This window comes from Anoplopoma fimbria, chromosome 12 (genome assembly GCF_027596085.1).
Source record: "Anoplopoma fimbria isolate UVic2021 breed Golden Eagle Sablefish chromosome 12, Afim_UVic_2022, whole genome shotgun sequence".
NCBI lineage: Eukaryota > Metazoa > Chordata > Actinopteri > Perciformes > Anoplopomatidae > Anoplopoma > Anoplopoma fimbria.
The window spans coordinates 6016012-6041007 of NC_072460.1; the positions used below are offsets into that span (position 1 = coordinate 6016012).

The 24996-nt window shown below is 42.0% G+C and overlaps 1 protein-coding gene across 3 annotated transcripts in view; it reads left to right on the plus strand.

Moving 5' to 3' along the window:
- arhgap4b (Rho GTPase activating protein 4b) overlaps positions 1-23422 on the plus strand; it is a 27217-nt gene extending 3795 nt beyond the window's left edge. For 2 of the 3 annotated variants that reach the window (XM_054608950.1, XM_054608951.1), the window contains exons 2-24: positions 3285-3648; positions 6008-6179; positions 6296-6458; positions 8976-9038; positions 9137-9310; positions 9533-9661; positions 9978-10199; positions 10884-10985; positions 11103-11288; positions 12274-12358; positions 13391-13418; positions 13710-13806; positions 15679-15739; positions 15896-15973; positions 16213-16341; positions 17610-17715; positions 17830-18057; positions 19048-19103; positions 19368-19539; positions 20107-20196; positions 20406-20513; positions 21539-21641; positions 22983-23422. In XM_054608950.1, coding sequence (XP_054464925.1) covers positions 3579-3648; positions 6008-6179; positions 6296-6458; positions 8976-9038; positions 9137-9310; positions 9533-9661; positions 9978-10199; positions 10884-10985; positions 11103-11288; positions 12274-12358; positions 13391-13418; positions 13710-13806; positions 15679-15739; positions 15896-15973; positions 16213-16341; positions 17610-17715; positions 17830-18057; positions 19048-19103; positions 19368-19539; positions 20107-20196; positions 20406-20513; positions 21539-21641; positions 22983-23189 — 2829 coding nt within the window. In that variant the 5' untranslated portion in view covers positions 3285-3578 and the 3' untranslated portion in view covers positions 23190-23422. The remainder of the gene's footprint in view (positions 1-3284; positions 3649-6007; positions 6180-6295; positions 6459-8975; positions 9039-9136; positions 9311-9532; positions 9662-9977; positions 10200-10883; positions 10986-11102; positions 11289-12273; positions 12359-13390; positions 13419-13709; positions 13807-15678; positions 15740-15895; positions 15974-16212; positions 16342-17609; positions 17716-17829; positions 18058-19047; positions 19104-19367; positions 19540-20106; positions 20197-20405; positions 20514-21538; positions 21642-22982) is intronic. The other variant, XM_054608952.1, reaches the window with a different exon arrangement.
- Positions 23423-24996: the final 1574 nt, after the last annotated feature.

A 24996-nucleotide genomic window follows, 5' to 3' on the forward strand; every position in this document is an offset into this window, starting at 1 on the left:
CTTGTCTGCAGCTTATTATTTGAAGTAATTCCATTACACATCATGTCGGTGCTACACCTACAGTAACCCCCCCACACAACAGGATAACAGTGCACTTACAGTATGAATCATCATGTCTGCCAAGGAGCTTTTTTCAGTTTTGTTTGTTGGTTTGTCTGTTTGCCAGCAGGATTACTGAAAAACTACTTGCCTTCATTCATATTCATGAATATCCATATTCAGTTAGGTTTTAAAAGTGACTAAAAAGAGGAGTGTAGTAGTAACTTTACGAAGCGTAAAGAGACAGAGAAAATGAGTAAAGTTTGACAACTTAATGCTTTAAACTTCTGTCACAGTAGCAAAGCACATTGCTATCGCGGGATGAGCGAAAACTTTGTTTAGCTTATTTTCTGTAACCAGTGTAGCATATAAGCATCGTGGAATTAGCGAGCTAGCTAGCTAACTATAGCAGTTAGCTAGCTTGTTAATTCCGCCATGCTTTAATGCTGTTCTGGTTACAGAAAACAAGTCGAACAGAGGGCTGGTAGCCGGCGGCAGAGCTGTCATCTTGCTCCCCAATCACTCCAAGCTACCTAGCTAATGGCCCCACTGGCGTGTGTTGTCACCATAACAACTTACAACAATCAACTTTTTATTTTGTTCTAGTCTAACAACCATAAAAAAATCAATTCAATGTCCGTTCTACTCCTTTTTTTTTTTATTTCTATTTGTGCATGACATTATTTTCCACTCATGGAAACGCCCTTGGCCGCTTGATTGTTTAAAGCCATATTGTGTTCAGTAGTTCTCCAATGAGATTCATCCTATCCTATTTCATTGTACCCTTCTGACTGTTTTGTATCTCTCTGCAGCATAAATTGCAATACGCATTTTCTCCCAATCATGTTTTTGTCTGTAAGAGCCTCTTCAATCAGTCCATGGGTAGGACGAGATTCACACCTGACTCTACCTGACCAGTGTTAAGAGCAGTGAACGTACAGCTGCAGCACAGATGAGCATGAGATTCATGATCAACACTCTCAAGCACACCTTTTTAACATTTCGCAACTCGCTGATAAGGATGTTTCTCTAGAAGCCTGTGCGCTTGCGGTTACAATATTTCCCTAAAAGTACAACTTTTCAGGAAGTGAGATCATCTGGCTGAGGGTCCCGTTGACACCCATGTGTTAGCAACGGTTGGGCTGCAACCCAGGTCTGCAGGGATCAGGGTGGGTTCTCTTCCCAGCTGTAGGAATTGAAAAAATATATAATGAGGATACATTTCTGCAAGACACAACATAAGGTCCTACAGTGACAGGCTCGAGGTATCACAGTGTGGTTGGCTCTCAGAAAATCCCCATATGGTATCGGTCATAACATCAAACACAATATCCCACTTGTATTACTGCGGCTTCATGCTCTGTTTTTTTCTCGCTTCAGAGGAAATTAGCAGAAAATCCCCTTAGCAGCAATACGGATCCATCGCACTGTCTCACGTGCATCCTCTCATGTCGTCAATCTGATTTATATTAAATATGTGCGCCACACGACCTCCTCTTTCTTTCAATGCCCTTGACTTGTAAGCATGAAACACTGTTCCCAGATAACCTCCATCTCTTAGCCCGGGCTGCCCTTTTTGCCCCCCCCCCCCCTCAATCAGCCTCTTTCCCCCGGTCTTTCGCCGAAGCACTTGCATCCCCCTCCCCTCTGCTCCTCAGATCATTTACATTCGCTTTGTTCCGCGCAGATTAAGGTCGCACACGCAGATGAAGGCCTCCGGAGCCTCCAAGGTCTGGCAGTCTAATTTTCAGAAATCTCTCCGCCACAACTTCTCCATTTACTCTAGTTCTCTTTGAAACTGCCAACGAAAGGTGCGTCTGCACCACATCCACCGCACAGTTTTTGGAAGAGGAAATGACAGGCTTGTGTCATTCTGGGTGAAAGGCTTTAGCTGTGATAAAACTGATACATGCAATATGTTAGAACACATTTATTTATATCTTTCACCTACTAAAAGTACAGTTCTGTCAAACAATGCACTCATGATTTCAAACCTCCATCCACAATATTACGTTTTAACACTAGTTATTGCTTGAGGCTGATTGGGAAACAATGTTTCCAGTGAAAGGGACACACTTTGGCACTCGTTGCGTAGTGCTGAAACCCGTTGAGAAACTGACACAGGATGTGGGATGTGAAGTTGCCTCCGTCTTTGTGTGTCTGTACTTGCCTGCCGGTGTGAAACTAAAAAGCAAGACGCAGTGTGTGTGTCTTTGTGTGTGTGTGAAGTCCCACTCTCATTACAGTTTACGCTGACTAATAAACAACCACGCGAATGCCTGTGTCTTATGCGATGTAAGTATTTGGTCATGTGTAGGACTATTTGCTTAACCTTTTATAAATGTAGGTTAACTGGGCTCTTAATATCTACTCACAGTTCAGAAGTTTTATTGTCTTCCAAAGTCGGCTTTCTCACTCAACAGCATCCAAACTGTTTCAGTCCTTTCAAAAGCATAATCTGCCTTTTTAAAGGGATTCAATTGTCATTTCCATAAAGTTGGAAGACTTGCGTTAGATATCTTAAAAAAAAAAAAGAAACCTCAAAAGTCCCTATTATTGTCCCACAGGTGCTTGAGCCTAAACTTTACCATAACGCATCTCAATGCGGGTTTCGGTCGGGGCTTGAACAGAAACTATGCGGGTTCATGTTGGGGTCGGGTTCTTTTTTGGGACAGATCACTGTTTGATCTTTAAGTTTGTCTTTAACGTGTATTAAAAACCATGGTAACCCACAAACCACCTGTGAAAATTATTACATCAAGAAAGTCAGGACCCAACGTTGACCACAGTTCGGTTTTACGTGGGTCACCAAAAAGACTAACCACATCACACCAGACTCGAGGTTTTCACCTTTGACCTCGGTACAGTTTGTGTAAAAAAGCACATATGGAGACATTTGCTTGTGTATTTGACTATTACCTTTATGGACGTATCTAACACCCCGACCTCGAGGCGTTGTATATCCTTCACTTCTGCTGTTACTCATCACCTCTCATCTTCCCATCCCCCATCCTTCCTCCCCTCACATCCACATCACTTTGCCCTCTTACTGTCCATTCGGTGCTGTCCCTTCTATTAAACCTCCCGTCTCTGTTGTCACTGTCCCTTTCTGTCTCGTCGCCCTGGCCTCATTTGTCCCCTGGCTCTCTCATTTTCCCACCCTGGTCTCAAGAATTCTCCCTTTTTCCCTCTCTCCTCACCCTTCTTCACCCCCTCTTCCTCTAAACCCTCTGTCTTCTGCTCAGGCCAGTTCACCTTATGGATCAGCATCCACGCCTGAAACTTAAAGGATTCCACGAGTGCATCGACCTGACCGTTGTCCCCGCGGAGCTCAGCCGGGCAACACTGACGCTGATGCCCTGCACGCGGCAGTAGAGCAGCGAAGGACCAAGGGGGTCAGGGGTTAAAAAGGTCACAGAGGGACAGAGCCGGAGCAGGGGGCGAGGTCGAAAGGTCTGCGGAAAGGGAGGCTACGAGGGGGACCGGGACATCGGGGAAGAAGGTCTCAGTGACAGGCGACAATCGAGGGGGGGTCGAAGATGATGACATCACATGTAAAGCTGAGGAGGGAGAAGGGCAGCCTGGCCGAGTACGAATCGCAGATGAAAGGTGAGTGTGTGTGTGTGTGTGTGTGGTTGTCTCTGTGTGTTCGTCTGTGCCCTTTTATTGCACCAACCTGCATGCATGAATGCATAAAAGATAGCACGCACGAGTGTTTGCAGCTGCTCCACGTGCTCATCGAGCCGTGGACTCTCACTGAGCGTATTCGGGCCCATGTTTGCGCATACGGACGCAAAAAGCGCGTTGTCATGCAAAATGATAAAAACCCTCCTCGCTCAGAGCTCGATGACAATCAATGCAGGGTCTCTCGAAGCCAACAGCAGAGAGCGTCATCCCTTGATCACACTAAAAAAACATGAGCGTGACCGATGTTGGCGTTGGCAATATTTTTCCACATGACAACAGCAGTGTGTGCGTGCGTTATGTGCTGTGTTTTTCGTAGGGTGCATCCTGTGGCTGGGCGGCTCTCCGTACTGTACTACAAGGGTGTATTTATAGCCAGTATTAGTGATGCTGTCTCCTCACATCCAGTCAGCCCCGGGCCGTGTGCTCACACAGAGACGAGTAAGACGAGTAAATAAGGGGGGAGAGAGGGGGAGCGGGAGGAGAGGTGGGTGGGTGGCTGGGTGAGCGAGCGAGGAAAGAAAAGAACGAGAGAGCCCGAGAACAGGTAATAGACGAAGAAAAGAGAGAGAGCTAGAGCAAAGGAAAGGCGGGGTTACTTGAGGGAGCGGTGTTTGTATTAGCCTTTTAAAACCAAAGAGCAGCGCCAGGCCACGTCGCCGCTGGCTTAGATGAGTTTAAGCTTATGTGTACAATGCATAGCCCTCATACACACAAGCTTGCATGCATATATATATGGGTTATTACCAGCTGGGTGTACTAATCTATATGTTGCTGTCTCAGTAAATCGGACGGCGTCTTATTAACTCTAGTTCCCTGGTCGGATAATGTGGGATTAGAAAAGACATTGTTGTATTTTCTTCTCATTTCTCCAACATAACTTCTCATTAGCTATGGGTGTCCCCTAGGCGCCATCAGGTTCACCACAGTTGTAAAAAAAAAAAATACAGCAGCATAAGTATATATACTGATTTGGTCTGCGCGTGTTTCATTTGTAGACTTTATGCAGACACCTTATGTCTGCAATAAGGAGCAGGTGTGATGTGCGTGCATCTTTTTTTTTTTGTATTTATTTACGAGCCAGACGGGAAATACACATCCTGGGGTTATAAACATTTACAGGCATATCCATATGGTTCATTAAAGATACAAAGATAATAAATTAATACTTTTGCTTTTTCCACCACTTCAAACTCAAATTGGTATTTGGGAGTCAAACCAAATTTGACTCCTAACTACCCATGAGGATTGGTGAAAGAAGCACTCGGATCCTGAGTAGAAAGTAGTAACTACCGCATTCTAAATCCTACTTAAAAGGTCCAGTGTGTAGAACTGAGGGGGATGTATTAGCAGAAATGGAATATAATATTCATAACTTTGTTTTCATTACTTTATAATGACCTAAAACTATAAACCGTTTTGTTTCCGTTAGCTTAGAATGAGCTCTTCATATCTACAGAGGGAGCAGGTTCTCTTCCACGTAGTCTGCCACATTGCCCCTCATATCGCAACTTAGTGCTTTCAGATATGAGGATATATATTCTCAAGCAATATAAAAATTTCCCATTTAATATATTTTTGCTGTATTGTAACCATTGTGATGTGAGCCAGCGGCCGTAACTGTTTTATGCCACCATTTTTGTCATTTGATTGACATTTTACGTATCTTGCATGTAGCGCCTGTTTTTTCTTAGACAACCACCACGGTTATGAACTAGAGCATGGATTTAATTAATTATCAAGTCTTACAATAGTGGAATACAGTCTGGTTCCATTCTGCTTCCAATTGGCTATCCACTCATGTTGATTCCAGTGAGGTGAAGAAGAGTTCTGTTGTAACGTTGGCATATCGAGCATCCATCAAGTGTTGGCAGGCTTTGTCCAGCATCCAGCAGCAAAAGGAAGTGAAGTGAAAGTTAGTCAGGCGAAAATGCTAGACTCAAGCCCTGGTCTGCAGAGCCCTAAAGCTCCGCCCCTACTGCTGAACACAGCGCCGTTCTCTTGTTTATTCGATGTTTATTAATCTTGAACGTGTCTCGTGTCCGTATTTCACCAAATTTGCACCGGCACTCCCTTGGGTCCCCATCAGTGCACCCGCCAAGTGTGAAGTAGATCAGATGAACAGTTCTCATGATATGTGAAAGACACACAGACAGACTGACAAAGATTCCTTGTTTATCGTTAAATGTCAGAATAGACTTGTATTTACTTGAATAACTGTCCTCCTTTCTCTCCATGTCTCTCTCGCTATCCGTCCATCTCTGTCTGTCTCTGTATGTGTCAGACCTGCGGGCCCAGCTGACAGACCAGATAAAGATTTTAGACTCTCAGGTGGAGGTGAAACAGCAGCAGCTCTCAGACCTCTCTGAGTTTCTCCGGCGCCGAGGCGACATCGAGGCGGAATACGCCCGCGCCCTTGACAAACTCACTGAGAGATTCACCCCCAAGACTAAGAAGTAAGCATGTACACACAGCATGTGAGCGAGTATGCATTTGTCTGGTCTATTTCTCAGGTGATTCTTAGAGTGTTTCCTTAAGCTGTAATTCAGTAAGGTTGTCTGTTCTTCTCCAGGAAGGAGCAGTGGGGTCAGTCGGTGTGTCAGGTCTGGTCTGTTCTGCTGTCTCAGACTCGTCTGGAGAGCCGGGAACATGCAGCGCTGGGTGACACCTGCTGCAACACACTCACACAGCGGTTGGCTCACAGCACGGAGGATACACACCGTCTGCACAAACGGGTGAGTGGATCTTTGGTGGAAGGTCACATGCTCACAGAAACAGGCCGACTAGACATGCAAGACCTATTTAAGATGGGCTTAACTTCTATCCTTGGAGGTTAACTGCCCGCCTTGGTGCCCCCGTGTTCAAAAGAAACACAGCAAAAGTGCCCCTTTGTTTGCCTCTATGGTAGATAAAACCCTCTATTCTGCCCGTTCAGTGGAGAAAACATGATGAAGTGTCCTCTGCCTTTCCAGACAGCCTGGGTGCACCACTTTAATGTAGAAGTTTAAAACAGGATCTGATTCTGAGAGTGAAAACATGAATTTGAAAAAAAAGCTTTGCAGCTTTAAATCAGTGTTAAGCTTGCTTAACTAAATCTGTAGATATGCATGGTTGTACAGCAATCTTCAACATTTCTCAACAAATAATTTAATTGGCAAAGGAAAATATGCCAAAACTATTAAAAGGATGTTTTATGGAAAGGACTTTTCTTTATTAAGTCATTTACTGTAAACTTTACTACTCTGTTATCAAGTTACACTAATTAAAGACTGAAATCACTCCACTCTATCAGCTCTATCTCCTGTAAACCAAAGCATATCAATGCATAAATTGGTTAATATGGATGTCTTTCAGAGCTGCCAAAATCATTTTGTAACATAGCATATGCAAATGACCAAAGGTCCAGCCTTGGAAAGTTAAGAGACTCACCAAATAAGCGGTACAAGTGGACAAATAACTGACCACAATGAAGTCTTCTTATGTGCCCCGGTTCTGCAGTGGCATCTGCAGTCTCATCCATTTTAATAAGCACACAGACTCATCTGGCTGGGATTACTGGTTGTCAGACACACTCTCTGTACCCTCTCATAGTTGAAAAGTCATTGTTGTTATGCACCCCGACACCAAGCACAGCAAGACCCTTTTAGATGTTCTATTATTGCATCAAAGTAGTTCAAGGCAATTGTACAAACACAACTGATGATGGATTAATTAGAATAATCCTGACAAAATTGTTGTTTAGCTGAGTGATGCTTTCAACATGTCAGTTCAGAACGGGCTGAATTCTTGGCCTGTGGTGTTGCTGCCTAAATAATATTACTTTCCAAAGTAATTTACCCAAAAATAACACAACCTGTAACAACTTACTGTGTACTTCTATCTCAGAGGCAAACATTGTACTACAATGTACAACCGCCACTGGTTATATAAATTCAGATTTGACTCACAAATATAACCATCAAAATATGCATTATTATTCGCTAAACTGTCCAGCATCATATTAGTACATCACCATATTAGAATGTAAGTGTATTATGCTGATAAAACCCTTTTCTCACTCTTAACTTGAAGTAAAACTCAAGAAAGAAAGTTTTAGAGTACTGTGAATAAAAGGTGATAATGTCACTTGATTAAGTTTTGATATGTTTTAATGCGAGAAAGTAACCGTTTAAATTTTCCAATGGGCGGTCAATTTATTCAAATAAATCCTGTTTAATTTATTTGCAGCTTTCGCTTTCGCAGATGTAAGAGCAGCTGTAAGAGCAGCTGCGAGATGCCTTGAAAACCGGCCCGATTTGTTTTCTTCCTGCCTTTAGTCATACAACTAGGAAAAGTCCAGCATTTACTTACTGCTTTTTGTTTTTGCAATTGTTTTTTTTTTTTTTGTACAGATTAAACAATATCAGATTGAAGTGTTGCTGGGGATGTGTTTTTGACATTTGATCAGAGCAAGGCAAGCTATTTTCTACCATTTCCAGTCTTTTTGCTAAGCTTTGGTGGTTCTAGCTTTATATCTAGCCAGGCAGTAACCTCCGGTTCGGCCGAGTGAAGCCGATGTAGAAGTGTCTTAAAAATTGCATTATCTCTAATGGCCATCAGGGAGCGACTCCTCTGATTGCAAAAAGGATTTGATGTATGGAAGTCTATTCTCTCTTGATTTATTACCTCAGTTAACATGGTAAACATTTTAAACATGGTCTCAATCAATCTTTAGTTTCAAGTCTTCTTCAATACAGCATGATGTTCATTTCGTAAATTATGGTCCAGTTTAGAGTCAAATAGACCATAAAGCAGAGTATGCTTTAGGGCGGGCTTACTGTGATTGACAGGTCGCTGCCGCTACCAGAGCTGTATCCAGCATCCCTCCGTCACTCCTCCATTCCAAATATAGCAACTTCTATTCATTGGTTGCGGAAAACCAAGATGGCGACGGCCGTAATCCAAGATGGCGAATCAGTGACAATCGACGTGTGCCACTAGTTTCTGTGCAACCAGCCGCTTCCTACAAGATGTCATTCCTAACCTGACATGAGCTTGTTAGTGGTGGAGCGTAGTTTGACGTCGTAGCTGTGCAGTTTATTAACTATTGAATGTGAACGTATTGAAATGGACTGCATATGATTTGGGTATAATGCATTTCATGGGCCTCACTAATTGTTTTTCAGTGCTCACGTTTTGAACAACTATGCCTTAAAGTAATAAATGTTTGTCAAGTGTCAATATATTTTTTCAATATTTTTTTGACATTGCAGAGCAAAGAGGTTGGCATCCAGATGCAGGATGAGCTGCTGAAGGTCACCACTGAAATGCAGACGGTGAGCATGTCGATAGTGTCGTCTTTGCATGCAATCATGCAAAAATAATGACAATGCTGATGTGGAGCCTCCACTGTATGACGTGTTTTCTAATGAAGGCCCTGAAGACGTACAACCAGTACCACACGGACTGTCTGATAGCCGAGGGGAAGCTGAAGGAAGCCGAGCGGCTGGAGGAGAGACACACCGGCAAGTCAGCCGAGCTCGGGCCCGGCCAATCAGGAGGGCAGAGGCGAAGCTCCGTCAAGAAGATGGAGAGATTGATGGAGAAAGTGAGTGTGTGTCGTTGTGAGTCACAGGAAGTCTTGAACAGTTTTTTTTTTCTTCCCTAGAACAAACCATTTCCTGTTGTTTTGTCTGCGTGTGTAAAAACGTCAAAATTCTGTAAATGCTTATCTCTTTTATGAGTGTTGCATCAGTGAGATGAGACGTGTCATGGCCTTTTGTGTTCTTATCTTCTCTTACTTGACTCGTGTGTGTTTGTGCATGCACAGAGGCACGGCAGAGTGCAGGAGAACCAGCTGAAGTGCACAAAGGCTCGTAACGACTACCTGCTGAATCTAGCGGCAGCCAACGCGGCCATGAACAAGTACTACCTGCAGGACATCAGCACACTCATCGACGTGAGGAACACGCAGTTTGTGTTGTGCGGTTGTCTATGCGTGCTTATAGTTTGGAGTTACCATTTTGTGCCACTCTGTCCTGTTATTATCTGAAGAAAAGAGATATATTATGGGGTGAATGATGGTTTTCTCACTTTGTCCCACACCACAATCTCCACATTTAAAAAAAATCCTTTCTCCCCTTTCCCTCTCTTCTTTTTCTTCCCCTCTCCATCACTACCTGTCGTCCCCTCTATCCTCTCTTTCGTCACCGTTTCCTCCGACCTCAATGCCCCCTTCCATCCATCTTGCCGCCTCTTTCCCTCGGTCCTGGCAGTGCTGCGACCTGGGTTTCCATCTGTCCGTGGAGAGGGTGATGAAGTGCTTCCTGGCCAGCAAGGGGCGCATCCAGAAGACCGAGGAGACGGGTCTCAAGCAGCTGGAGGCTGCCGTGACGTCCCTGGACCAGGGCGGAGACCGAGATGCGTTGCTGCAGCAACACGACGCCGCCTTCTGTCTGCCGTTCAGATTCAGCTACCATCCGCACGAGGGAGACCAGGTGGAGAATTAGAATTACTGTGCAGCCTAAAAACTAATGCAAATCAGTTTAAATGTAAGCTATATTTAAAATATTTTCACGGCCTTAACTTGCCTCTAGACAGCACTTTCCTAGGGGGGAACTGACGCCGTTTTATCATCTATGCCAGACTTGACTGACAAAAACAGTAATTTTACCTCCCAGAAAACAGAAGGTGCTGTTCTACTGCTGCCTCAACAGGTTAGTTTGTTATTAGTTTGTCTTAGAGCGTACCTTTGGTGAAACGAAGCTAACTCTTTAAAACACTCAGTTACATAAACAAACAAAAATCGAGGCAGCGGCACACCAGCAACACCCGTGTTCTGCAAGGTAAAATATTTATGTTTTTGTCAAAGGAGTCTAGTGGCTTTGAAGAGAGCATAGATAACGGCTACAGTTCAAAAGGCTGTCTTACGGCAAGGTAAAGTGGTGGAAATATTCTAAATATAGCGTACACTTAAACTGATATAGATTTTTTTCGACCCCACAAGAAAATCCAAACTATCTCTCTAACCCATTGCTGTTTTTAAAGTTGACCCGATATGAAAGCGTCACAAACTTTTGTATAATCCCACCCTCTGCCCCTCCCATCTCTCTCGGAACAACATCCCAGTGGTTTGAACTCAGAAGAGTAGAGTTATTTCATGTTTTATTTGTGTATTTCAGGTGTGCGAGGTGAGTGCGGAGAGCCAGGTGAGGTACGAGCTGGAGACCAGGTACCAGCAGCTTCAGTCTCGGCTCGCCTCCGTTACCTTGGAAACTGAAGAGGTCAGAAGAATTATTTTCACTGCCTGTTTCTTTAATAAGTCGGTCACGGACCTTAAAATGAAATATTGCATCTAGGAAAACAGAATTAACCAATGGACATTTCTCTCCCCTTCTCAGGTCAGTAAAACGCTTAAAGCCACACTCGCAGCCCTGCTGGAGAATATGTGTGAAAGCGACTGTAACCCCTCCCCCGACGTGCTCAGCAGCCTATCGCATGAGCCGCCTGGAGGAAACACCGCCCAAAAACTAACCCTCGCCAAGCGTCGAGCCAATCAGCAGGAGACAGAGACCTACTACTTCACAGTGAGTCATTGCAGTTGGCTAAGGGTGGTGCAGTGAGAATACCTTCAAAAATACAGTATATATCAGGCCACTAGGATATATATACTGTATATATATATATATATATATATATATTATATAATGTCCTTTAACGAAACCTGGTATTGGTATAACTGTGGCTGTTTAGCTTTTTTAATTACTTATTCTATAATATACCATAACTGATCATTCACCTCAGTAGTAGTATTATTGTACTGGGTTGGGAGATCATTTTAATGTCCACTTTTAGTATCAATAACATTGCTATGGGATTCCACCCTGTCAATGATTCATTTCTCAGTTGCTTTGGCCCAACCCTTGAATTCTCAAAACACTGTTTGAGTTTCTCAAATCCAGAGTTTCTTTATCTTTCGCTAGATCAAGTCTGTTTGTTCTGGTGTTAGTGACTTGTTGCCGGGAGACAACACTGTAAACGTGTGACAGTAATAGAGAGAGGAGAGTTGGTGTCTACAGAGTTTGTTTTCTTTGAGTACAGAAAGAGTAGCTTCGTGTTATCTCAATGATTTTCAACTTCACAGTTGAATATTTAGCTGATTTTGACAATGTGGATGTAATGTGAGATTTAAGAACCACTTTTAGTGGACGTACATTAACGGTTAGGATTGGCCTGATATGATTACATTACAGCCAGTTAAGCGGCTGCTGCGTTGTCACTCAATACCCGACCGATTAGAATCATCGTGGTCCCTAATAGTCCTCAGAAAATAAGGTCCACATACAGAAAAAAACAAACTGAAGTTACCCTTTAAGCAATGATAAATGGGAATATAATTTTGTTGGTGGTGATCAACAAATTGATTCATTTATTTACCCTGCACAACATTTAATGTTTGGACAAATTAAATGTTGTGCAGCACTGTGTAAAATGTTGTATTTCAACATAGTTTCAGAAACTTTGTTGAAGCAGATGAGGGAAAACTATTTTCTTTATTTTTTGTTGTCTTAGAAAGTGAAAGACTTCCTCATCAGCAGTTCTCTGACCTTCAAACTTCAAGCCAAACACGACCTTCTACAAGAGGCCATACAGAAAGGTACTTTTATGCTACAATGATTGATGATGGGTGGGCCACTGTTTGAATCTGTGATCAGTTTTGACAAAAAAAGACAATGTACTCCACCGATGTAGCGTTGCCCTATAACATTTTCAGACACGTCGGTTTAGAAAATATATATCAAAATCGATGGAGCACATCTAGAGAAAACTTCATTTTTCTTGTCAAATTCTGGTCCTTACATTACCCACAATGCAACTGTTGGGATCAACAGTTCAGAGATTTGAGTTTGTGGTGCTAGTAGCCTTTAGCCATGACCCAGATTTCTTTCATTTCAGCAACCTCTGGTTCTGCCGAGTGAAGCCGATGCAGAAGGTTCTTAAAACTGGCATTCTCTCTACTGACCAGCAGGGGGCGACTCCTCTGGTTGAAAAAAGAAGTCAGATTGTATAGAAGTCTATGAGAAAATGCCCCTTCTTCTGACTTGATTTATTCCCTCAGTAAACATTGTAAACATGAGTTTATGGTCTCAATCTCTAGTTTCAAGTCTTCTTCAATACAGCATGATGTTCATTTAGTAACTTATGGTCCATTTAGAGTCAAACAGACCATAAAGCAGGGTATGCTTTAGGGCGGGACTACTGTGATTGACAGGTTGCTGCAGCTACAAGAGCCATAAACAGCGTCTCTACGTCACTCCTCCACATTCCAAATATGGTAACTTACCTTCATCGGCATCAACATGGCGACGGCCGTAAGCTAAGATTGTGACCAAGAAATCGCCGAACTCGAGGCTTCATAAAGGCAGTCCACAAATCAATGGGTGAGGTCACGATGACTAAATCCACTTTGTTGTATAGAGTCTATGTTTCATTTTCAAACTAGTCTCAACGCCAGACCCACACACCGACTCAAGTGACATCCCCAAAGGGCATTTGTCTCAACAGCTGTAGACGGCCTTTGATGTGTTAATATCGGTGGAGTTCACCTTTAATTTACCTGCACATTGTTTGCACCAGGACCCTGAACCAGACCTCACTCTCTGCCCTGTTTTCTGTCTCTTTCTTCCAGCCGAGGCTGTCGACAGTGACCCCTCCAGGTAAACAGATGTCTTCACGTAGCTTGGAATAAAGCGAGAATGACTGAGAGAGGCGTAGAGACATGGAGGTAGCAGAGAGGACAAGGAGGAGAGGAAAGAGATGAAACCAAATTTGAACCATTAATGCCATTTTGGCCAATTTTTCCTATTATGTATAGGGGGCTGATTTTTGGAGTGGGGATGGGGGGGGGGGTGTGAAGTTTAGTGTAACCGCTAATAACAGTTATCGAACGTCATTGCATGTTAAATGTAAAATGGCATTATGCATTTTATCATTATTATATTTCCCAGAATGCAATGTGCTCGGTCAGTGCGCATTCGGAAGTCCAGACCTGTTTCCCAATTCTGCCACACACTCTTCACCACAGACATACTCTCCTACATACAGGTAACACACACGCTCGCACACACACACACACACACACACACACACACACACACACACACACACACACACACACACACACACACATGCAAATAAGAAAAATAAATAAACATTCTTGTCTTCACCTCGTTTTTGATTTGCTTGCTGCGCTGCACTGGTGCTCAACCCTCAGAAGGGGAATGATTTAGAAAATCCGGTCACGCCAAAGCAGAAGAATTGGCGTGGGGCTTCTTGCAGCACATGCACGCGGCGTGCCTTCATGTGTATGGCGATGCTTATAGTTTATTGCTGGCTTTTCTCTCCTTTAAATCCAATCCACTCCCCCCCCCCCCTCCTCCCTCCTCCTCCCTTTTATCTCCTCCTCTCTTGTGAAGGGGATTAAAATGCACTGGCCTCTTTGTTGCCTCCTTTCTCGGCTCCTCTTCTGAGAGCGCGTGTGCTTTTTGTGCGCCTCTTCCCACTGCTTTTGAATCTTTATTCCCCCTTTATTTCTTACTCTGCCTTTTTTATGATGCGTGCTTTTTTTTCTCTCTCTCTCTCTCTCTCTCTGTCTCTGTCTCTGTCTCTGTCTCTCTCTCTGTCTCCTCTTTGCCGCGCTTGGCTCGGTTGCAGGAGAAGACGGAGAATGTCTCGGACACAGGTAGCGAACCCCAACTGTGACCGCTTAGAGGCCCTGGATTACATTCTGCAGTTAAAAAACAATAGTTTGCCATTTTGGGAAAGACCCTTCTTTGCAATTTTTCCAGAGAGTTAAATAAGAAGAATGACAGCACTCTCACGTCTGTATGATAAATAAGCTATTTAACTAGATAAGACCAAAGACTGGAAGTCGGGGGACACAGCTAGCCTGGCTCTGTCCAAAGGACACCGCAGTTAGTTCCACCAAGTAACTCACTACTAAACAACAACTTGATTTTTTTATATAAATTATAAATAATGTTGGGAACTTTCCCAGTAGATTGAGGCTATTATCTTTCGTTTTCTGAAATGTTATATGCAAATGAGGCAAAATCCTATCAAATACATGCTCATTTGCATACATTCCCATAACGGAATTCCAAACATTGAATAAAGCCAGGTTCAAAATTCTTGTTTGATCTTGTTGAAATGTTCGATATAGAGCTTTTTTTTAACTTAGTATCAGAATAAGAATATTTGAAAATATTTGAAAATATTGTCAACATCAATAAAAAAAAACATTTTTTGCAGTGTTTTTAGAAATAAAATTATATAAATCAGGCTTTGAATGATATATGAACAAACCCCAGAGTAAAAATCTTCAGAATATTGATAGGAATGAAACTGGAATGGTTTCTGTATGTAAGTGCTACTGAAGTGGAGATTTCTGGCTTGGAGCCCATGAAACTCATTAAGAGAAAATTAACTTTTACTGTAAAATTACATACATTTTGCAAGATATAAAAGAGGGTAAAAAAATGTTCACGAACAGATATCACCAGAAACTTTCCCCAGTTGATTACTTACATACATTTTGTATATATATGCAAATCAGGCACTCTTTCATGGTAATTTTTGGTTATAGGAGAAATCTACAACCCCACATAGACAAAGTAGTAAAATAAACAGCTGAATCTGTATTGTGTATGTTTTCTTTCCACTAGTCTGAAACAAGACAAGTTATGGAAGCAAAACAGCCCAAAATCTCAAAATTGATGTTGATCAGTGCATGATAACTTATGTTTATGCTTGTAATATAGATTTTTAGAAACCCCCTCTGTTTAATCACCGTTTCTATGCATCCTATCTTCCTTTTTTGCTGTGACGGTTGTTTATTATGTCGACCATGTCTTTGTCTTTATCTGCATCTCTATCCGCCCTCTCATCTCTCCTCCTCTACTCATCTTCTGTCTCCAGAGCTCCGGGCAGCAGATTCCTGTGGTGGTTGAGAGCTGCATCCGTTTCATCAACCTTCACGGTGAGTCTGTCTTTATGGTGAACCAATGAGCCGTGCTGAGGGAGCTTTAGACACAGACAATGAGAAGGTGGAAGTGCTTGTTTGTGTATCTGCGTGCAATCCTGTATGTTATATCCTGTATGGAACATCTACCATGTAATATGTTGTTTGTCTCAGGCCTCCACCATGAAGGGATATTCAGAGTTCCTGGTTCACAGAGGGAGGTTAACCACATCAGAGATGCATTTGAGAGAGGTAAGTGAGCTTCTCAAATTGCATCGCTTTTTCCTCTGATGGACAAAAGTTTTTTTTAATATCATTTATTTATTTATTACTTATTTTAATCACTTTTCTGTGTTTTTATTTCGTTTTTTTTCTGCAATCCCACTGCATTTAACTACATGTCTTTTTTATGCACGAAAAAAAAAAGTGTACACAAGCCTATGTTGCCTCATCAACACATCCATGTGTCATCTCTGTTTCACCCCCCGTAGGAGAGGACCCTCTGTCGGACAGTGAGTGCGACCTGGACTCTGTGGCCGGTGTGTTGAAGCTTTACTTCAGGGGCCTTGAGCCTCCTCTCTTCCCTTATGACTGCTACTCTCAGCTGCTGGAGTGTGTCCGTAAGTATATAACCCTGATGTCTGTGTGTGTTTCTGTTTTCAGACCCTGCAGGTTTTGGTTACTCAGTTATTTATTTAGGCTGCATATTCTACCTCCATTTAGCTGATTCGCCTCCTCATGTAGAGTCTTACCTTTTTGCATATAAATAATCCTGCTAATTGTGACTGAGCTTGAGATGGGTCTGATTGCTATTGCAGCACCCATCGTAGATCATTTAAGTATAACAGTAAGGCCTTTTATCTACGTTTTTTTGCCTAGCAACTTGATTGTCCTGTTCATGTCAGTCAAATTCATGGCTGTGCAGTTCTAAATAAGATTTTACAATAGACTGTATGTAAGAAGTGGACGTAGTCATCGTGACGTCATCCATTGGTTTGCGGACTGCGGTTATGAATCCTCGAGTTCGGCGATTTCGGCGTCGCCATCTTGGATTACGGCCGTTGCCATGTTTTAGTTGTTTTTCTCAGCAAATTAACAGAAGTTACCGTAATTTGAATGTGGAGGAGTGACGTAGAGACACTGTATATGGCCATGGTAGCGGCAGTGACCTGTCAATCACAGTAAGCCCGCCCTAAAACATCACTTTAAGGTCTATTTGACTCTAAATGGACCATAATTTACTAAATGAACATCATTCTGTATTGAAGAAGACTTGAAACTAGAGATTGAGACCATAAACTCATGTTTACAATGTTTACTGAGGGAATCAATTAACTTAGAAGTAAAGTAATTTTCTCATAGACTTCTATACAACCAGAGGAGTCGCCCCCTGTTGGTCAGTACAGAGAATGCAAGTTTTAAGAAACTTCCACTCGGCAGTACCGGAGGTTGCCGTCTAAGGTCTTACACAGTGGTTGCCACAAAGTTACTTGGTAAAAGGAATTCTCCTTTGCAAAAACATATTTTTTGAAATACCGACTGTTGATGCAAGGTGTTGCAACATCCTCTCTGTTTACTGGTGCATCTCACTGTCTTGTTTGCACTGTCTTAGTTTCTCTCTCTCACTGTCTCCTTGTTATTCCTGTAGGCCACATTCTGTTTTCCATAAACATCAAATCTGAGTCAGAATCAGCACAGCTAATCAGGGTTGTGAACCTGCCCGCTGGTTGTTTACTCCCCATAAATGCTTGTATTTCCTGTCTGCATACAAATCAACCTAGCCGTTGCGACCTCAGTACAGTTTAGGCACTGTAGCTGCAACAAACACAACTTGTTGTAATAGATGAATCTTTTCTCATCCTGCTCCTCTCTTGTTTGTCATGATCAGAAATCGAGGGGGTGACGGAGAAAGACGCCCAGATTAAAGCGATCATCTCCACCTTCCCGCGGCCTCTCCTCATCGTGATGCGATACCTTTTTGCTTTCCTCAATCAGTAAGCTACAACGTAACCCAGTGTGGGCTATTCAATCACATGAACTCTCTGCTATGGTCATAAAAGGAATAGAATTAAATAAATAATAATCCATGGCGTGCGTCTTCTCCCCAGTGTGTCTCAGTACAGCGACGAAAACATGATGCAGCCCTACAACCTGGCCGTTTGCTTCGGCCCGAGCCTGGTGAGGGGGCTGGAATCCGACGACGCCGTTGCCAGGCAGCCGCAGGTCAACGATCTCGTCAAAACCATGATCCTCCAGCATGACGTCATCTACCCAAGCCAATCAGAGCTGCCGGGCCCCGTCTACGAGAAGCACATGACCCTGGAGCAGGAGTACTGGTGAGAGACGAGTAGTCATCTGTGTTATGTTTGCTGTGATGAAATGTCAATGCAACGTAATTTGTTGCAAATATTGGGACAAAAGTATGGTAAAACAAATTACAACGTTAATAAAATTAACAAAAAGCATAGCTAATCATTTTAGTCTAGCAATCTTACCCCAAAAATTATAGTTAGCTAATGCTGTTTTAATTTAGCAACTGATAGTGGCAAGAAAAATATTAAAAGCCTTTTAAACCAACAGATTGGAGGTTAAAAGAAAATTATAGAGCTTTTTATTTCTATATATTTTTTGTAGATTAATATAATTTATATTTTTGACTTGCATAATAACCATGTGCAATGTTTCGTTGATTTAGGGGTTTAGTATGAAAATGGTCTTGATGCATTTGGTCAAATCTGGTTGAATTTATCTAACTATGTGATTAAACTGGCTTCCATTATTCACGTTTAAACAGAAGCTCATCTCCACTTATTTCTGCCCTCTTGTTGTTAACTAGTGACTGGGCAGCGGCCTCACGTTGCCCCACAGATTTGTCGGTCATGTCAGAGTTTAAGACAAAGATGGTTCCAAGTACGTGGAGCAGCTCCCCCCTTTGCCCCCTTTTCTCATGGCTCATCCTCTTGAAATAGAATTTAAAGCCAAGCCAAATAAATTTCTGTGCAGCTTGCCACTCTTGGTGTAAAGACCGCTTAATACTATTCAGCTGATTGCTCACTATTGAACACAAACCTCAAGCCTGTCGACGGTGTCCATGGAAACCTCTACCACGCCAAAATCAGCTCTTGGGTAATTCACTAAAACTGTCTGTTTTCTTCATGAACATTTATACAGAGCATTATCAGTGATTTGAAGGTGTAAGCTGTCTCACAAACAGCGGTTTGACATTTTTATGTCACATTTCAAAAGCGGTTGAAAGTCAGTCTGCATGTCCAACACAAGAGGAACTGTGCAATGACCACAGACTTTCATTTTCTGCTCGTGTGCAGTGAACCAATCACAGAGGAGGGAGAAGGAGAGACCGAGCATCTGCCCAGTGAGGACGGTGAGGACATACAGCGCACACACACACACACACACACACACACACACACACACACACACACACACACACACACACACACACACACACACACACACACACACACACACGAATCAGAGGCCATCAGACATAGGCTATGCCTCACTCACTATACTTCACATAAATGTGCAACAAACCACTGTTTACATTTTGAAGATTGAATATTATGATGCATAAGAATACATGTATTTGGGCCCGAGTTGATTGTGGCCGTGCATGTGTGTACAGAGTGGGAGGCGGTGGCTATGTTTGACTACACGGCGAGATCTCCAGCAGAGCTGTCCTTCAAGCAAGGGGAGCTTCTCATCCTTCACAGCAAGGCCTCCTGTGATTGGTGGAGGGGCGAAGTGGGAGGAGCTAAGGGTCTCATCCCTCACAAGTACATCAGCTTGCTGGAAGGGCAAGTGACATTTCTACTTCAGATTGGATCTCACTTCTTCGCTCTATATGCAGATTAACACGTCTCATCATTTCCAAGACCAGTCCCTATTCTGCATCCGATTGGCTACATACTGCTAAACGTTAGCTTTTGCCTAGCTATAATGCTTACCAGCGCTTTGAACTAGAAAATATAAATGTTCCTAAAACTGCCAATTGAATTGAATTCATTGATAGTATAAAATTCAAATTTTTTCACGATGACTACATCCACTTTTTATACACAGTCTATGGGTAGTACAGACAAACAGCAGGTTGCATAAACACGGGGGTGACAATTTTACCAAGGTAGTGTTTTTGTAGAGTTGTTACATTGCATTGTGTAACATTGTCATTTATTTGGCAATAATTTGGCCACTCACCATAGATTTCTGCCTCATCTTCAACATTTTTCACAAAAAAATCTGTTCGCGTTTAATATCACTCCTTCTCCCTCCTACAGTTATTTTGTCACTCAACCTTCATCTCATATTTGTGAAGTGAACTTTATTTTTAATAAGTGTCTCTTCTTCTTCTTCTCCTCCCTCAGATCAGAGCGAGGAAAAAGAGAGGACGGAGGAGGCGGAGGCAGCACTGGAAACCTGACAGCAGACGATTCACAGACGGAGAACACAACCCGGTACAGACACACACACACACATGCACACACACACACACACGCACTTGCACACTGCAATATATCAATGCAGGAACAATAGATGTAGACAGAAAAATACAAACACAAAAGAAAGGAAAGAAATGTCTCATTAGTGCACACGGTTACACAGGGCAGCAAACTCACATGAATGCACACAAGTGTTTGCAAAGTTTCTGTGCGCGTCTCGACAGGATGCGGGTGAACAGCGACAGCGCTTCGTTGCCTGGGAGACAAAGAGGAAGTGAGGGGAGCCCCAGTCGAAAGCCGCCAACCTCTCCCGCCTCACGAAACCTGCCAGTGTAAGACTGACACACACCTCAGAGGCAATGCATGTGCTGTATAACACTGTGTTTGACCCGTCACGCAAATACAAAGGGCTTTATAGCCACATACATATAGGAATATATATAGAGAGAGATACAGGGGATTAATATTATTCATGTAGAAACATCCAACATAACAAATAATGACATGACAAATATATACAAAACCTTACCATCAACATACATTAAATCAGTTACGGTCAATATTTTTAATGAACAATGGATCATGTGACTGTGTATTGTAAGGGGTCGCTCCTATCAGCAGACCCACAAACAATTATTTGCTGTTTAGTGTCTTTGTTTTTTTACGCCCCACAACTTTATTGATTTGGTTCACCCTCACCGCTCGTGTTTTTTAGTGAAAAGGCTGATAAACTCACTGTACGCTACCTGCCCGGCACCACACAGCAGTCAGGGTTTAGCTGGTGAACAAAGCGTTTCGCGTTTAGCACCTAAACGAGCCAGGTATTTCCCTCAGGAGTTGGTGGAGACCAAAACAGAGCTAAAAGAGAGACAGAACAACGACTCCAATTGATGGAAGTCGATAATATGTCAGTGTTGTGTTCACAGCTTGTTTCCTTTCTCCACAAGTGACTAAAAAAATCAAATGTTGCAGGTTTAGAATAAAACAACATTCATACCAGCTAATAAAAGGCACCCTAACAACAGTCCTGTACACAGCATCACACTTTGATTTTTCACAGTTTTGTTTGCACGCCCTCTTGAGTTTCAGAGAATAATGCAATGCACAGCCCATAGAGTATAAACGCCTCTGTTCATGCTCGTAGCTCGTAGCTCGTGCTACGACACCAAGCGTGATTGTGCCAATCAAGCTGTTACAGAGAAACAATAACAGGAAAGGCAGTCTGCATTTCATTTTTGACTGAAAGGTGGACAGAGAAGATGGAGAAAAAGCTTCTCTCTCCAAAAACATGAAACAGGGTTCAGATCACATTTTCGCTTGTGTTTTCCTCTAACCCGTGTTACCTCTGGTCTTTTAGGTCTCAAGAGAGAAGACACACTTTGGACACTGTGAGACAGGTCGGCTTCAGACCCCCAGACAGACCTCCGTTTGTCCAGGCAGACAGACCGGCAGTCGACAAGGTTGGTAGTTCTTCCTGGACTCTGCAGGCTGATACATCACACCTGTGAGGCCCTCAGCTCTTGAGAAAGAGTGAATTCTGTAGAACCTAGGATGTTCTTTTGTGAGATCTCTCAAAAACATTTAATTTAGGGTCCAGTAGCTTGGAAAATAACTATATGGGGCAAGGAATTGCTACCAGGGGCCTACTTTGTTATTATTTTAAATTAATTTTTTACATTGAACTAAATGACAACTTTTGCAAGATAAAATAAAACTCTGTCCAGATTTAAATAGTTTTCCCACTGTGTTAATATGACTTAGAACGGTTTATTCTTCTATTAAACAGGTAGGAAAAAGTTTTGCTAGGTGAAAACTAATTTTTTTTTGACATGATTGTTTTTTTCGTCATCTGTGAAAACAGTTTAAAAAAAGTTTTGTCAGGTTAATACAATTATTTATTTTTTAGGACTAAAAGCATTTATGTTTTCTTTTAGGTGATTTTTTATTTACACCACTTGCTAACACACAATATATGTACCTTGTGTTTAGAGTACATGGAGGAAATAAAAAGTCACCTAGGAAGAAAACCAGGCAGAACTTTTTTTCACCTGTTTTCAATAGATGGAACAAAAAGTAGTTTTTTCACCCGGCAAAACCTTTTTTCACCTGTTCTTCATTTCCAAACACAGGAGAAAAATTGGATCAGACTTTTTTTCTCACTTGTCTCTCACGGCTTTCATAAAAACAAGGGCATATGGCATCTCAAAATGTTTAAGTACAAGGTTAATAAGCAAAGGAAAAGTCTTGTGGCTCTGGCCATAACAAGTCCTATAATTCGCATAAAACTTTGCTTTGAGACGATATAATATATATCAATTTAATTATGCATCAGTTTACAGTTTATGTTATTTATCAACCACAACTTTTTTATCCAAGATATCATAACTTGTAGAGTTTAGTTATAGTACAATCATTCAAAGTGGAGTAAGCCACAGTAGCACTGTATTGTGATGCTGGCAGTTATTGACAGTAATTGAAAGAAAATAATTTGTATTTCTTTTTTTTTTATTTCTTAGTAAAATAAAGCCGTTTGTAGGGTTTGCATTAATGCAGTGATCTGTTTACAAAGTAAAAAAACACAAAAAAATGTTGCTAATAGGAGGTCTATGTATTCTTATTTCCAAGGATGGCGTATTGCGTTTTAAAAGTAAGATTTGCACATTGAAACTTTTGATTGCAATGCTTCTAAATAAACATTTTTTTTATATAAATGCTTTATTACACTACATATTTTTTTTGTTACCCTCCATGTGTCTCTCTCTCTCTCTAACTGTTTGCCTCTCCTCCTCTCGCCCTTCCAGGAAGTGATCAGCCGTCAGATGAACTCAGTGTTCAAGGAGCTCCTGTCTCGCCAGCCTGCCATGCCGCCGTCCGCCCTTCCCATCCCTGCCGCCCCTGCTCCCTCCTCCTCCTCCTCCTCCTCCTCCTCTCTTCCTCAAGCTGCCCCTGCTGCCAAAAAAGTAGGATTTGGCATCAGAGGACGGGCCCTTTTCAGGCCAGTGGACTGAGAGAGGAAAGAGGTTGGAGTTGCTGAGTCATTGTTTAACGTTGATTGATTATGCTGATGCAGATGATACATTTGGTGAAGATCTTGATTTATTTTTTATTGACACGTGTATGATATTTGCGTCTCTGCCATCTCATAGTGCCACTAGTCTCGGTGCCGTGTTACTGTGCGTCCAGTGTGTCTGTTTACCAGCTGGTTTTATGTTCCGGTTCTGCTTTTGTGATTTTTTTTTTTTTTTTTTTTTTTTTTTTGAGAATCAGGGATGTGACATCGCCAGACTGACTTTTTAAAGTGGTTGCCATGATGCTAGAGCAGCAACAAAGCACTTGAGCTGCCCCCTAGTGGCAGGTTCTGAGATCAGCTCTCCCCTTAGAACGTTTGCTTCATTGGAAAACAAAAGAAAAACTGATCCGGGGCCTGAGTGCCTTCACCTCTTTTACTCTTCACAGTTATTTCACTTGAAGGGATCCGTTAGGTTTGAGCTCTGCATATTATGTTAAAAAAAGTCTAGTGTTCAATATTAAATAAGACAATATTCAATGGATAAGCATATATGAATAAACTTTGTAAAATAAAGAAATAAAGATCCCAAATTTTGTGAAATAATTAAGGACATTTTTAAAATTATTTTTGAATGAAATTTCATCATTTGTTTTTAAAAAAACATGGGTATCATTTATTATGGACATGTTTATATCAAAATAGCCTGTTTTTATTTTATGGTGGCATTTTTCCCGATGACACTTTCATGTCAGATTAAGTTTTATTTCATAATGTCACGTTTCATAATGAGTCACTTTTCCCGACAGTGGTGCAGACACCAACCTCCCACCTTTCAGGCCCACAGCCTCTTAAGCTAGCAAGCTCAACAACTGCTACCAAATTTAGCCGGCTAGCAACTGTTAGCTTACTTCTGTAGCTTTTGAGCCTTATCTTTACAAGGCTAAAAATGTTAACCCACGTAGCTGGCTAACTAGCTAAACCGGACTGTGACCTCGGATTATTATGCATAATCAAAGTGACACCACTGTTTTGAAAAGTGACATGAAATAAAAAAAGTGACAGAACACATCGTGTAAAGGTGTAATTGGGAAAACTGTCAATATGAAATAAAATAAACTTAAAAACGTTTGAAATTAAAAATGTCTCATATGAAACGCGATCAGTAAAACTCTGATATTTAATAGCTTAAGGCAGAGTAACATTTAATTTTAATGATAGTAATATTTTCTAAAACATTATATCACAGATATAATTGTTTTATTTATATATCTTACCCAATTTATTCATGTGAATATTTTTTGCACAATGATTTCTTTATTTAATATTGAACATTTTAGTGCCCCATAGATGTTAGCTGAGAAGACTGTAAGCAGTTGGGCCGGTACTTTATAGCAGCATGCAGCATTAGCACACACACAGAAGCACACACACACACACACACACACACACACACACACACACACACACACACACACACACACACATTCCCCTTCATATGTGATACGGGGCCTGGTATACGCAGGCCAAAACTCAGGGCTTTTAGCAGAGTTAGAGCCGGGCTAACTCAGGTTTGGCTTCGAAGGGAACAAGTAAGATTTTCTACACTCAGGGCTTTGGTTGACTCGCTCTTCAACTGGAAACATGTGCCCTAGCCTCAAGAGCCAAAATGGCCCCCACATCCGAGAGGATTCGGAGACTTTCTCTGGTTTAAACTGTGAATGCAATGGATGACATTTTTGCCGCCACTACGGAAATCCTTGTCTCATTCATCCACACATTTCGGCCCCACTCTGACTATATCTATA